At 45.0% G+C, this 15,348-nt stretch overlaps 1 protein-coding gene across 8 annotated transcripts in view; it reads left to right on the plus strand.

The window, feature by feature from the left end:
• DIS3L2 (DIS3 like 3'-5' exoribonuclease 2) overlaps positions 1-15,348 on the plus strand; it is a 354,495-nt gene that overhangs the window by 191,737 nt on the left and 147,410 nt on the right. For all 8 annotated transcript variants that reach the window (XM_045164629.1, XM_045164627.1, XM_045164625.1 and 5 more), the window contains one exon: positions 9,989-10,068. In XM_045164629.1, the coding sequence (XP_045020564.1) occupies positions 9,989-10,068 (80 nt within the window). The remainder of the gene's footprint in view (positions 1-9,988; positions 10,069-15,348) is intronic.

A 15,348-nucleotide genomic window follows, 5' to 3' on the forward strand; every position in this document is an offset into this window, starting at 1 on the left:
AGTTCTGCAGTTCTGTGATGTTAGCAAGTTACTTTATCTCTCTGAGCCTTAGTTTCCCATCCATAAAAGGAGAGTGAAAAATCACCTCTCATAAGATGATTTCTAGGTGATGTAGGGGGAGGAAAAAGCGTGTTTAATGAGTGCGAGATTTCCTATGTCTTGAGCTGAAGACCTCAGATACATTTTACACATAGGAGAACTTTTCATGCCTAACCCTTAATCTTATATTTAGGGGTTTAGATATTTGATACCCCTGTGATAGCATTTCCTGTAAGCTTTCTGCTACTTCATTTTGTCTGATTTTAAAACTTATGTATCAATCACTGTTCTTCCACTCTGTTTTAAAGCAACCCCAATGTGATATTTTAAATCTGGGTTATAAGAAAGCTCTACTACCAGAGATCAAAGAAGAGAGTGAGATGTTCAGTGAGCATTTCTGGTAGAAAGACTTTCTGGACCTAGAAAGTGGAACTGGGCTGTTCTTGTTACTCCCTTAGCTGTGCAGAGCTGCATTCTGAACACCCGCAAGCCTGGGTTTTAGACTTGGACTGGAAGTGAAAGAGCGAAGAGGACAAGCCATTCCTGATCTACACGTCAACTGTTTTGGTTGAATTGTGCCCAGTAGTTCAGGGCTTTCAGATAAACTAATTGGTGGCTTCCAGGCCTTTGCACTAGGTCTTCCTTTTGCCCAAGTCTTTCTTCCATATAAAGTCCGTGGCTCACTCCTCACCTTCATGTCATCTTCAGATATCACCATCTTTTTTGAAGCCTATGCTGACTTTCCTATTTATAATTGTTATCAGTACTTCCAGCCCTCCTTACTCTGTTCTAATGTTCTTTTTTTTTTAACCTCCATCACACTTAATCACAATATTGTTTATTTTCTGCAGCCCCATCCCTTACTAGAATGTAAATGGGTAAGATTCTTTACCCTGATGTTGGGAAAGATTGAAGGCAGGAAGAGAAGGGGACAACAGAGGATGAGATGGTTAAATGGCATCACTGACTCAATGGACATGAGTTTGGGTAAACTCCAGGAGTTGGTGATGGACAGGGAGGCCTGGCGTGCTGCGGTTCATGGGGTCACAAAGAGTTGGACACGACTGAGCAACTTAACTGAACTAAACTCTTAATTACAATACTGTTGATTTTCTGCAGCCCCCTCCCCCACTAGAATGTAAATGGGTAAGATTCTTTGTTCTCAAATGTGTCCCAGACACCTAGAGTAGTAAATGCCCATAAACAATGAATGGAGGAATTCTGGCCTTCTTTCTGTTAACCTCTGATAGCTTCACCTCTGATAGCTTCACATTGACATTCTACTGGTTCCTACAGTTTCAATTTGTTCTTGACACAAAATAAGTGAAAATTTATGAAAAGAGCTGCACCTATACATAGGTATCAACCATTTAGTACAAGAAAGTCGGACACAACTTAGCGACTGAACGACAACAAAAGCAAAATATCTAAAACTGACGAAAGACAATAATAAATGGTCCTAATGTTTATCAAATGTATGGCATCACTACACAGCAGAAAAATTAACTTTTGGGCACTGTGCTTGACCTCCTTTGTGCTTGGGCACTGTGCTTGACCTCCTTTGTGCCTATGTTCTAAGGATAAAACTGCAAAAAAATCTTAACAGATACTTTGTTGCTGGCAGATATTGGGATTGTAATTCTGAAACTGTTTTGAATATTGAAGCCATGGGGAGCTGAGGTTCTCAACGGGAGAATAAAAATGTAAATATGGAATGGGAGAAGATGAGGAAGAACTCTGTAGTACTAGAGTACAGTTGGAGGTATAAATATGACTGAAACAGTATACACTAGGTTCTACCATATGAAACTACCAGTTTTAGGTCATAAGTAGTCAAATATCAGCAATTTCACATGACTTAACTCAGTATTTTCTAATTCTGTTCTTTAAAAGGGCCAAGTAATAATGAGCATAGCAATCTCTAGGACCCTATCTTGGTTTCTAAATAGCGTTCATTCTCCACTGAAAGAAATTTGGGCTCCTTAGGGACGTGCTGATTATTAGTCTGGGACAGGAAATGTTTAAGGTGAGCCTGAACTATTTACTGTGCCAAAAAGCATAGACGTGCTGGAAGACTTAAGGAAACACAGCACAAGCACATAGAGATCACTGGAAGGGCTTCCACCAGCCTAATTTGGGACAATTTGAGTATTAGAAAGAATAGTAATGGTAATGGATTATACTTCATATCATTTTTTTAAAGTCAGTGCACCTGTAATAATACTCAAAGAGAAACCAGAAACAAACAAAAAGTAGGGAGCAGAGCAGGAAAAGCTCTTGACAGGAGAGTGTCTGCTAATAATACAGAAGGTTAAGACACCATTTTATAGCTTGCAAAGCTATGATTGATTCAGGCAAAATTCATCAGTGGAAGCTAAAATCACTGGCTGAAAGGTTATTTGAACCTTTCTCTAATTGTTGTTTTTGTTGTTTAGTTGCTAAGTCATGTCTGACTCTTTTGTGACCCCAGGGACTCTCACCTACCAGGCTCCTCTGTCCATGGAATTCTCCAGGCAAGAATACTGGAGTGGGTTACCATTCCCTTCTCCACGGGATCTTACCCACGCAGGGACTGAACCCACATCTCCTCCATTGGTAGGTGGATTCTTTACCACTGAGCCACCAGGGAAGCCATGAAAAGTTGTTTCCAAACAGGATATTCACATGATCTAAAACTTTTATTCCATAGATTAGTTATTAATTAATAAAGAGTAAAAGGGAGCCAGAACGATCTGGCTCTTAGCACCTTAGCAGATCAAATCTGGCACCCTGACAGCTTGTACCTTCTGAAGGAATGCAGTACAAAGCACGCCGTCACCTGTGAAGGGTTCGTGGCAGAAGTTCCCCCTGAATCTAGTCAAGACTTAAAACCTAACTTTCTGTTTCTTGGAAATTTAGAGATTAGTTTTGCCACATTTGATTTATTTCTGTCCTTTCCTCTCTTCCTCCTTCCATAAGCTGATAAATCTAGAACATGAGACATTCCACAAAACAACTGGCCTGGACTCTTCCAAAAAAAAAGGCAGTGTTATATTTATAAGAAAAAAAAAAAAAGAGGGATTCATATACACTAAACAAACTAAAGAGACATGATTACCAAACACTATGTAAACCTTGATTAGAGCCCGGATCAGGAGGAATACAAAAAGCTAAAGAGCCTCTGTGAGACAACTCACGACATTTAAATATGATCTGTAGACTGTATATAGGGAAGTACTGTGCATCTTCACTGTGATAGTAGTACTGTGGTTCTGCAGAAGAATGCCTTTATTCTTAGAAGACACGTGCAGAGGGATAAAGGGGTAAAGTTTCATGATCTGTACTATGTAATTTAAAATAGTTCAAATGTTTAAGAAAAGCTAAGTATATGAAAAGAGGGACAGAGGGAAGAGAAAGATAAAAGAAATGCGTCAAAGTGTTGACATTTGATGAGTCTTAATGAGAGGTATATGGATGTTAATTTTACTATTCTTTAAACTTTCCTGAAAGTTTTACATTTTTCAAAATGAAAATTGAGAAGAAAGTTAATTTTAACATCTTCTCTAAGATTTTAACATTTTCTTTAAGGTTTTTAAATTTTGTTTTCTTTGTTAATTGGTGGAAAATTGCTTTACAGTATCGTGCAGGTTTCTGCCATACATCAACATGAATCCGTAGATTCTCCAAGGTTAAACCATGGCTTTCCTGGCCTGTGCCGTGACCTCTGGCTCCCAGGGTACCAGGCTAGCCTCATCTGCTCTGGGGTGTTGGGTTTTTGAAGTGTAAAAGAAGCATAGAATGGCGAGAGGTTCAGTGAATAGGTGAGTAAACAAATACAACAATGGAGACCATTTCGGTCATTTCTGGCCCAGTTCTTGTCATATCACAATCCTTTGGAAAGTAATCTAACAACTACATTCATGTGGTCCCGGATTTTGCTAAAGCTGGAGGTAGACCTTCTGTGGACCCTAGATTAAAACCCTCTAGGTGGGTGAACAGATGCTCAGAGCACTGCACCCTTTCTTTATGTTTACTCTATAGCCTCATGGACTTCGCTAGTGGCTCAGACAGTAAAGAATCTGCCTGCTATGCAGGAGACCCAGGTTCGATTCCTGGGTCGGGAAGATCCCCTGGCAAAGGGAATGGACCCATTCCAGTATTCATGCCTGGAAAATTCCATGGACAGAGGAGTCTGGCAGGCTACAGTTCATGGGATCACAATGAATCAGACACGATTGAGCGACTAACTCTTAACAGTATGGCCTCGTATGTATCATTTCATCACTTAGGGGGTGTGGAGGGACAGATGGACCAAGATTTCTTTCTGCTTTAAATAGTCCTTAGTCTTTTTCTGTTCTGAAAAATCTGTGATTTGTGTTCGGCTTTTTAGCATCTGTTGTGGTAGTAGTCGTGAGTGAAAGAGTATTAACATATCCGCAGCTGCCATCAGAAAAAAAGAAAAGGTCCAGCTCCGCTGTACTTAGGGGGGCTGATTTAGGTTTGAATGGTGCTCCCAGCTCCTTTTGCTTTTGACAGGAGAAGTCAGCCTGTCCTGGAGGAAAACCAGTGTAAAGTAGAAGCTCAGATAAATTAAGCACCTGACTTGACTAGTTCGTCCCAGCACTCATCTGGCTGGACTCTGTACGTGATGCTCCGTAGAGATGCATCATCATAGTGGAGTGCTTCAGCTCCTTAGTTATTTTTCCTGCTCCAATCTACATAAAATTTTCTGGTTTCTATATAAACTGTGTTGTTGTTTTTCAGTCACTGAGTTGTGTCCAACTTTGTGACCCCAGGGACTGCAACACACCAGGCTTCCCTGTCCATCACCAGCTCTTGAGTTTGCTCAAACTCATGTCCATTGAATCAGTGATGCCATCTAACCATCTCATCCTCTTTTGTCCTCTTCTCTTCCTACTTTCAATCTTTCCCAGCATCAGGGTCTTTTCCAATGAGTCAGCTCTTGGCATCAGTTGGCCAAAGTATTGGAGCTTCAGTTTCAGCATTAGTCCTTCAAATGAATATTCAGAGTTGATTTCCTTTAGAATCAACTGGTGTCCCATCTAATCTAAGAAGGCAAGTAAATATAGTACTCTTTATCCCTTTAAGTTTATTTCTTAAATATTTTCCATCCCTTTCCATCCATTCACCATCATTGACCCAGATCTTCCTCACAGAATTGCTTGCTAGCAAGGAGACAAACCCAGAGTCACGGACAGAGGAGGGCCTCTATAAATTTTGTTAGTCTGGAAATGGTCCCTGAACCGCAGTTTGTAAAACACTGTTTTATGAGAAAAGAAGATGGGATGAAGACAGAAAAGGACGCCCTTGGAAACAATAACAACTGTGGTGTGACCACAGGGTTGGACGCCAGGAGGTCATGAGTTCTAATCCTAAATGTATTTCCCAAGACACAGTGGCAAAACTGAATGGAAAAGTGCTCAAGGGAGCCCTTTTGGTCATTTTTTTTCATTCACTTATCCATCAGCTATTCATTACATGTGTGCCTTCAGTGTGCTGGAAGAGATCTACAGGTTGGTCAGTGTCAGAGCCAGACCTTGAGGAGCTCCCAGTCTCGTCCCAGTGCTGAGGCAGGCGTCCATAATTAACCCCCAGCATGCCGGGTGTGGTGGTCAGTGCTGCTGGATCGGGCCCAGTTGCAGGCTTGGGCAGGGCAGCTGTGGGGAGGTGACTTCTACTCTCTGGAGCCACAAAGGTTCCCTGGATAAAAAAAACAGAGCATTGCAGCCAGGCCTTTAAAAGCTAGGTAGGTCTTAGGCCTTGGAGACCAGTGGGATAAATGTCCTAATGTTAGGAACTTCACCACCAGTGTCTGAGGGACCAGAAGGTGTAGAGAAAAGGTTGGCACATAAGGTGCACTTTGGGAGTATGCAATCTGATTAGAAATATACGAATAGGAGCCATGTCATGAAAGGCTTTGAATTCTAAGCTGCATTTCTCTTTTCCTCAGTAAGGAGTTGATGAAGGTTTTTGACCAGACTCATGCTCTAAGATGATTAATCTGGCAGCAACCATGACCTTGGGGAGAACAATTTCTGTGATGTGGTAGGGGCCACGGCCCAGATCCAGGGAGGTAAACGGTGACAACATGGTGAGTAAGTGTTGCCGTGGAGACTGGACAGCTGCTTCCAGCTGCAAGGAGGCAGAGCGATGGGTGCCTTGAGGAGGAATAGGACTTAAGGTCAGAGGAAGAGCATGTGAGTGACAGAGGAGCAGAGGTTCTTTCTATGCTTCTGCTGTTTCCTGGGATCGTTGGCCAGGTTGTAAGAGATTGCAGAAGGCTTCTAGTTATTCTTCATGTGTTCTTTTCCAGGACCAATGGCCTTGAGCAAAACAGTCTTCGAGGTTTTCTGTCACTTTAAAAAGTTTGACTAAGCCCTTGAGTCACGTGCCTTCAGAAGCTCGTTACATAACCCGGCTCCGGATTGGGTTTCTGCAGCCTCATGCACTGGAGCCCCCGTTCTCTCCCTCCCCCACCTGGCACTTGATTTTCTGTGGGTCAGGGTTAGTTTCTTTCTAACCATTGTTGCGGAACTCTTTAAATATTTGGTCTCACAGGTTCTAAAAACTGGCAGGCCAGGCTGCTCCCTGCAGGTTGTGAGACCAAAGGCTTCCAGAAGAGGAGCCAGTACAATCCCAAGCATGTTAACCGAGTGTAACAGCTGCGCGGAGCACCACCCCTGCAGGGCCGGGCTCCCAGGCCTGAGGCCAGCAGCTCCCAGCCGCTGTGGCCCGCAACCAGGAAGAGCCCTCCTGCACCACATCGTGGCCGAGTCGTAATTGTGGCGATGACAACAGATTAAATCGCTGGCTCTCAGCACTGAGGACTGGGGTTTGTCAGGGTCACTCACTGTTCCCTCTCTTCTCCCAATTTTCCATAGTGAGAGAGCAAGCTTGGAGTCCAGTGCTACAGTGCAAACACTGGCCAGGAGCTCTCCGACTTTTACTCTCTCTAGAAGTTAGTTCTCTTAGTAGCCTAGACTGCCTGTCTCTCTTTTCTTCCAGCACCCCCTCAACACATGATTCCGAATGTTGTAACCCCTCAATATATGTGCATATGTTTTTATACACTGGTTTTTTTTAATGATTTAAGACCACTTGAAGATACACATATAATGCAGTGTATAACTTTTATATCAGGTTTCAGGGCAAAAGGAATATATGAATAGGAGAATAGGCACACCCAGGATAAAGATTAGTTCATAAAGTTCAAATTATAAATAAGATTCTCTCAAAACAGATCACACATGTTTTTTTCTGAGTTTCCTAGCAGCCAAAGCAAAGAAGGAAACTTAAAAAGGATAACATTCACACGTGTGTGAGGTACAGGCAGACCGTCAGCTCAGGAAAAGTAGAGGGAGTCTTTGCAGTGCGTCAGCTTGTTGTGTAAGTGCCCGTGAAAGGGGCACTGAATGAGCAAGAGCAAGGCCCTCACTGGCTTCCCTGCAGTGAATAGCGCAGCCGTTCGGTTGACTCCTTGCTGTGTCCCATGGGGTAGGCTTGGTGGTAAGGCCCTGTATGACAAGATTCCACTGTGATGGGTGTCTCAAGGGTGCATTTATCACCCCTCAAATCTGGGAGATTCTCTGCCACAAAAAAAGTACCAAGATCAAATGAGTCTGGCAAGGATTATGCGATTCCAGCATGTTGAAGGCTCTGAGAAGTTCTTCAATTAAAAAATCGGCTCAGCATTTACCAAACTGATTTAATTATACGACCTTTAAAAAAAATTAAAACACTTACTTTGGAAACACTGAAGGAAATGGCAACCCATTTCAGTATTCTTGCCTGGGAAATCCCATGGACAGAGAAGCCCGGTGGGATACAGTCCATCGGACAGTCCACGTGTCCACAAAGAGTTGTATACAACTGAGCGACTAACACTTTGACTTGATCTAAAACAAAGATCAGCACACTTTCTGCTAAGGGTCAGACAGATATTTTAACACACAGCCCCTGCCAAAAGTACCCAGCTCAACTCTGCCATCGTATCCTAAAAGCTTGATGATGTTTTGATAAAGCTTCGTTTCTGTATGCTGAAATTTGAATTTCATACAATTTTCACATGTCATGAAATAACGTTTTTCTTCTTATTTCTTTTTCAATAATTTAAAAAGACAAAAACCATTCTTAGCTTGCAGGCTGTTCAGAAACAGGTGGCAGGCCCAGTTTGGTCTGAGAGCTGTAGTTGGCCAAACCCTGATCAAGATACTGTTTGGATGGTACATCTTCCAGTAATCCTTCCTGAATACCATTCCTCAGAGTTGTTTTCATTCATTCAAACTTTTATCTTTCTGGTTTAAGAGCAGATTTTCTTGAAAAAGTGTAATGGAGCATTGGTTTGAGTGCTTATGGGCTAGTCTTAAGATTTTTCTCAAAGGTTGTGTGGGCCCTCTCAGACATATACAAACTAATATTTGAAGTCTTAAAGTTTTATTCTGTCACATATGGCTGAATCAGTTTGAGGCTGGAAATGTTTTAGCGAGCCTTATCTTTCTTTCATAGAAATAAAATTCTCAAAGCACCTAGAGACATTTGATTTTAAGAAAACTTAACTTCCCAGTTAAATCTCTAAGTAAACCAGTAAACTGTGGCCCTCATCAAGCTAACAGAATATTCTTTTTGATTTTTACTAGAGGAACGTTCTTTTAGTTTCTTATGCTGCCCTTACGGTGATTGTAGGTGGGTCAAAACTTTCCCACCACCAAGTTGGACATTTCAGTTTCAATTTAAAAAGTATTTATTGAGTACTCAGGGTTTACAATGCAGTTTACTGACTTTTATGGAGGATACTAAAAGGAACAAGAAACAGACAGCTTTACCTTGTGAATCAAGTTCAAGAGCCTCACCAATTTAGAGCCCATTGCCATGGTATCAGGATTAATTTCACCTAGTTGTCTCTTCCCATAAGGTTACACTCGTTACTTCCTGTCAGGATGCATTCATTACTTCCTGTCAGGATGCACTCATTACCTCTGGAGAAGAGTCCAGTGGGAGTGGGGAGTGCTGACTCAAATAGCCTGCCTGTGGGGAAAGGAGGGTGGTTTCTGCCAAACACCCCAACCTCCAGGCCAGTGCCTGGGTAGATGGGGCGGGCGGTATGGGGAACTAGACTGCCCAAATCTTAGATATTTACATTGTAGGAAGGGCTGGGTTAGGTGGGGCATGTTACTTGGGAAATTCTAAAGCAAAATGAGACTGTCCAGGGGCTTCACAGATTAGGAATGAGATGTGCACAGGGATACTGTGGTGATAAATAGGCATGGGGTGTACTTAAGTGTATGAGCTTGGGGGAAGTATACGATTATTTCAAGAAAAAAAAAATTGTTATTAGGGCCATTTCCAAGTAGAACTGCATCACAGCCAACTAAATGGGCCCAAAGCTTTTCACAGAACCTACTCTTGGGGCTCATCCCAGTGTCACGAGTCAGGCCATTTATTCTTAGGCACATCCTGCTTTTGCAAGGCCGGAGAAGGCTCAGTAAATCTTGCTCATATAATCCTTGAAGGACAGGTTCCCATCAGCCATTGAGAAAGAGGGAGGCGAAGAAAGGACAGCCTGTTAGAGAGTTAATTTACTGAAGGGACTTGCCCCTCTTCAGATGGACTTCTTGGGAAGCCTCACTCCCAGAGGCTGCCTCACCTCCACGTGCCCGCACCTGTTTCTCAGGATCAAAGAGAAAGAGGGGCCAGGCCACAGAGAGGAGGAGAAGGGCCCTCAGAGACAGTACAGAGCCTTGTTAGCCTCCCTAGTTCACAGTTTACTAAAGATCCCCTTCTCAGAGAGACAAGAGAGAAGTCCCTCCCCACTTTGCCTACTATTTATACATTTGCAAAATAACTGTTCTTTAAAGCTGCACTCTGGTGGGGTCAAGTTTCGGTTTCGGTTGTGGCCTTGCTAATTACGTCTTCTTGTGGCCTTGCTAATTATGTCTTCAATCTTTCCTAGAAAAGACTGTATCTTCACCATTGACCCGTCAACCGCCCGAGACCTCGATGACGCCCTGTCCTGCAAGCCCCTCGCTGATGGTAGGATGGGATTTCTGTGCACTCTGGGTGGCAGGCAAGGGCGCACAGTGTAACGTGCAGGATTAGGTTTGCTCTGTCCCTGAACTTGCCCCCGGCCACGGAGCCTCCACAAGTATGTGACCTCAAGACTGTGCTCCTGAGCCGACTTTGGTGAGAGGTGGGAATGAGAAATGTCCTCTTAAGGGATCCTCCTCAGGCCTCAGAAGGAGCAGCAGGGAGGGCGGAAGAACTGATTTCAGGCCTGGCCCTGCAGGAAGTGCCAGTGTGGGCATGGCATGTTAGAGAAGAAGAAGCCCCTGAGCCCTGCCTGGGAGAAGCACGGAGTTCTTCACCTGAACTGAACGACACACAGCGGTGATTCCAGGCCCAGTAGGGTAGCAGGACAGCCCCTCTGAGGAAGCCCCTCAGGGCCAGTGCCACTCAGCAAGGGTCTTCAACCAGCCCAACAGGCTGTGGAAGGCAGTTGTTAGTGGCTCTTGAAACCTTCTTTAGGGACAGAGATAGGTAGGAAAAAGTAGGATTTGAAAACTACAGTAGCGGGAAGGGAAAGTGTGTGAGGTGTGAGAAGAGTAACCCTGCTAATCTGCTTCTTCACGCCCCCAACCCCAACCACCACCATGTGCTGCTTCAGCTTCTCAGGCTGCTTCCTGCCCTGCTCTGGGGTGGGGAAAAGGGTGTCTGGTGACTGCTGTGGCATGAGTCCTTCTCCAGTATGGCTTTGGCCAGCCTGCCCCTGATGGTATCCACCTTTGGGGCTTAAATACACTGCACAGTGTTGGTGGCCCAGAGACCTGGTCTTTGCAAACCCTGCAGAGATGTTCATATATTCCATTAATATCCAGAACTCCATGGGTTCAGTGTGTTGTCTCTTCTCCATAATAGACAGGGAGGCTTTCAGTAGATGGAAAGCTGAGAGAAAATACTACCCCCAGAAATGCTCTCATCTTCTTCTAGTAAGAGTTCTCCTTGAGATTCTGGGCCATGTTGCTTGGTGTTTTCCACCACAGAAAACTCAAAGGACGAGAAAGAATAAAGAGAGAGGAAAGGTCTCATGGGAATTTCAGATGAATTACATATTATTACAGTCCAAAGTTAGAGCAGTCTACGTAAAAAAGCAAGTAGCACATTGGTTTCTTATATCTGAGCAATCTTTGCTACATGCAAAGGCTTGGGCTTTCTCACACTCATGTCCACTCCCCTGAGCTCCAGCTGAAAAGCGTCCCCAGGGAGAAAGCCCAGTGACACTGGACCTCACTTCCTGTATTTCCTTTCTCTCCAGGTTCATAGCCCTGCTCTGTTTGTAGCCAAATGCTTGGAAACTGTTGCTTCATTTACTTTGGCCACTTCTGTAGTAGTTAATGGTGGGAGGGTGGGCCTGATCCCCATCTCCCCTGTCTCAGCTGGCCCGCATGGTATTCCCCTTGCAGGGACACCGAGGAGCAGGCATGCGTCCTGCCCCCACTCACTCCACATGCCATGTGTCGTGTCTAGGGCACCAGGTTACCAGCAGAGGCTTCGTGTAGGAAAATGGTAAAAGATGGGGCCAGAAGGGTTGACTGGGGACAAGTTGTACATGTTTAGAAATTTCCAACGTATTCCAAAGACTATGCTTCATCAAACAATCAAAAACCGATTGTTTTCAAACGGTTCTTTGGGGAAAGCAGTCCCAGTGAGGGAAGTCATTTAGCAGCGCAAGGTAGAGGAAAAGGACAGGAAATAGGAGCCGAGAAACATTATGATTGGTTAGAGAGACAGATTGAAGCGCCTGGACTGGAGAGGAGAGAAGTCTTAGTTGCTCAGTCATGTCCGACTCTTGGCGACCCCATGGACTGTAGCCCTCCAGGCTCCTCTGTCCATGGAATTCTCCAGGCAAGAATACTGGAGTGGGTAGCCATTCCCTTCTCTGGGTATCTTCCTGACCCAGGGATCGAACCTGGGTCTCCTGCATTGCAGGCAGATTCTTTACCATCTGAGCCACCAGGGAAGCCCAGACTGGAGATGCTGGCATTATTATTAATGGGGGTGGGGAGGACAGCTGTGAAAAAAGCGGTAGTGACAGAAGATCAATGGGGTGGATGTTGGAATGGAGGGAGGGGAATCCAAGATGAGGCAAAAGTTCCAACCTGGATGATGAGGACGTGGAATCTGTATGGTGGAAACTGGGAAACGAGGAGGACAAGCTGGTTTCAGAGAGAGCATGTCTATATGGAATTGCTGCCTGATGACATGTGTTTGGGTTTCCCTGTAAGCTGCTGCAGATGCTCTGCAGAGGAGGTGGGGGACAGGTGGGCTAAATATGTGCAGTTCATCTCGTCATATCCAGGGAGCCGTGGAGATGAGTAGATAGTGCAGCAGAACTCAAAGGGTGATTTTCTTAGGATGATGGGACTGTAAGTGATTTTTCCCTTTTCCCTGGTTTCCAGATTTTCATAATGTGGTAATAATAGCTTTATAATGAAAAAATTTTGTAATAAAAAAAATTATGAGGTGCCAGAAATTACAGGCTGCCCGGTAGCCACCATCCCAGGTGATGAGATACCTTCCATCTGCTTCACTACTCCTGCATGCCAGAGGAGTAAGGAACGTCTGGTCATTTGGCAGAGCAACAGAAAAAGGACATGGAAAGGAGTCAGGGAAGAGTCTGAAAAGACCTGAGTTGGGTAGTCAAGCATTTTTTTGGTGGCACTTCTACAGTTGGCCTTTGTGACAGCAGTTTCTGCCAAGGCCATTTATCCAAGGGGATGAAAAGTGCAAGTCAATTCCAGTTTGGACTGGGGAGAGGTTGGCTAAGTTCAGGTTCCGTTAGTTAACAGTTCATGTCAGTTCTTGCTTAGAGGAAAAACTATTTAATGTTTCAAAAAGCAAGTGATGTTTTCTGGGCATATGTTCATTATCTGCAACCATTTTTATGTAAAGAAAACGTAAAGGCTAAACTTGCCTTTGGTCCCGTTGAAATTGTCTGAATGACTCTTCTGTGAAAATGAAACACACAGACCGAAGTAACTTATTTAGTCCTTACCCTCCCTTTCTGTAGAGTTCAGAGGCCCCCCAGGACTTGTTACGAGTATCTCTCCCATAGGTATGAGATTTAGGCATTACAGTCTGTGATGAATCCTGCAGAAATGCTATGACACCTGCTCCCCCATAGGCTGTGGTCAGGTTGGGAGGCTGAGGAGGAGGTGCCCTCTCCCTTTGAGGGATATCGGCTTTGGAAGAGATTCTGCTAGTGAACTCGCCTGGTAGTTCCCCACTTCTTACAGCCTGTGAACACATTCAAGGGCCCCATGAACACACTCGAGGCCCCCAGGAGCATACTCGAGGGCATCATTCCCGCAAGCATTACCAGCCCGCCAACTTTAATATGGAGTCTTTCAGCTTAGCTCAAGAAAGTATTTAAAAGTGCAAATGAGAAAGACTGGTGTCATAATGATAACCCAGCACCTAAAAGCAGTAAATCACATGCTGCCGCGTCTGATGGCTGTAGCGGCTCACTCACCGCACACCCGCAGTTGACCACCGGTCAAGTGTGGGAACGTCACAGTTGCCACACTTCCCTCTGCTTTTCAGATTACTTCTCCAGCGCCTGCTTATTGAATATCCAGATCTCACTTTTAGCTCTCTACCTGACAGGCAGCCCGTTCAGCCTTAAGATTGTGTGACTATTGGGAAATCCTTCCCGGTAATGATCTGAAATACTCTTTCTTCCTGTGACTTTCCACTTGTTGGTCTCATGTGTGGCCCTTGGGGTCCTATAGAATAAATCTTGTCTCTCATGTGACAGCCCTCAGATACTATATAACAGCTGTCCTGTACATCGAACCACAGCTTCTCAGCTGAGCATCCGGTATATTTTTCTATGTCCTGTAGCTTATGAAATTCGAGCCCATTTCCCTTGTCACAGAGTTACTTCTGCCTCTGTGAGTTCTGAGGTAGGTGGCTGCCTGTATTCGACTTCTCCGTGTCTGCCAGAGCACGGTGACTCTGTTCCAGCCAGTTGCAGCCACCCATTTTATTCAGTTAAACCTGCCTTATTGCTTTGCTCTAGTCTCTGAGAGAGGAAGTCATCAGCCAGACAAGTCAGGACTTTTATTCAACTTTTATTCAGGCTCCCAACAGATCCTACAGGAAATTGCTGTTCTCTGCTTCTCTGGCATCTCTTTGCTTCTCTAATGTTTTTTTCTGCAGTGAGTGTTCTGCCATTGAACATGGCAGGAGCAGCCTTGCCAGATCTTAGAGCTGAAGGACTGGGGAAGGAGTGGGGGGTTGGGACTGACTGCTAACGGGTTTGGGGTTTCTTTGGGGGGTGATGAAAATGTTCTGAAATGACTAGTTATACAACTCTGTGAATATACTGAAAACCATTGGAGGAAAAAGAGTGAGTAAATAAATAAGAATAAATACATAAACAAATCCCTTCATCCTTGAGGCTTTCTGGAAATGGGAATTCACACCTTGACGATCACTGAACAGAAGTCTTGATGGAATGAACACCTGGCTGGATTCCCAGAGTCGCATCCCTCTGGCCTGTCTCTCCTCCTCGCTGCTTTCATCCTTGAACCATGAAAATCTTGCCCAAGGAGTGAGCACACATCTTAGGTACTCAGCCACCTGTGCCTTTTCTCCACCCCTCAGAGGGCAGCCGGCCGACTCACAGAAAGGAGGAACCGTCCAGCTGACCGGGTGTGAGAAAGTGCTCCGGGAGTGGACGGCATCCTGCCTGAGGGACCCCAGGAGAGCACTGTGCCTATGCTGCTGTAGGGGGCGCCAGTCTCCCTGCCGCTTTGTCTCTGTGATCTGGCTTTCGCTTTCCCTTCCCTGAGGAGGGAGGACTCGGGAGCTCTGTTTCTGGGAGCTCTTCTCACTCAGGGAATAGGAACAAGACACTAGGAAAGAGCCTGTAAGAATTCCATAGAAGTCCTACCCATGTGGTTACATGTGTCACTTGCTGAGAGTTCTTGTCATGACCTGTCACCCTTGGAGGCAGTGAGGAAGTAGGAGCTGGAAAGACTCTGCCCCTGCTGTGTGCCAAGCTTAGGCCAGAGAACCTGAGCCATAGAAGGGGGCGGGGAGTCGTAATTTTAATGAGTAGAGAGTGGCCCTGAAGGCTCTGGGTCTGCTGCTGGAAAGGAAGAGGGCATGGGGGTCCTGAAGGTATGAGCACGGGGTTCTGGTGAATCCTAGCAGCTGGAGTGGACCCTGTTCCTGGGTTCAGTCCCACGTCTAGAAAGATCTCACCCCACCAGTCACTCTCCACGGCCCCTTCACGTTTCCCTTTAGTCT

This window comes from Bubalus bubalis, chromosome 2, assembly GCF_019923935.1.
Source record: "Bubalus bubalis isolate 160015118507 breed Murrah chromosome 2, NDDB_SH_1, whole genome shotgun sequence".
NCBI lineage: Eukaryota > Metazoa > Chordata > Mammalia > Artiodactyla > Bovidae > Bubalus > Bubalus bubalis.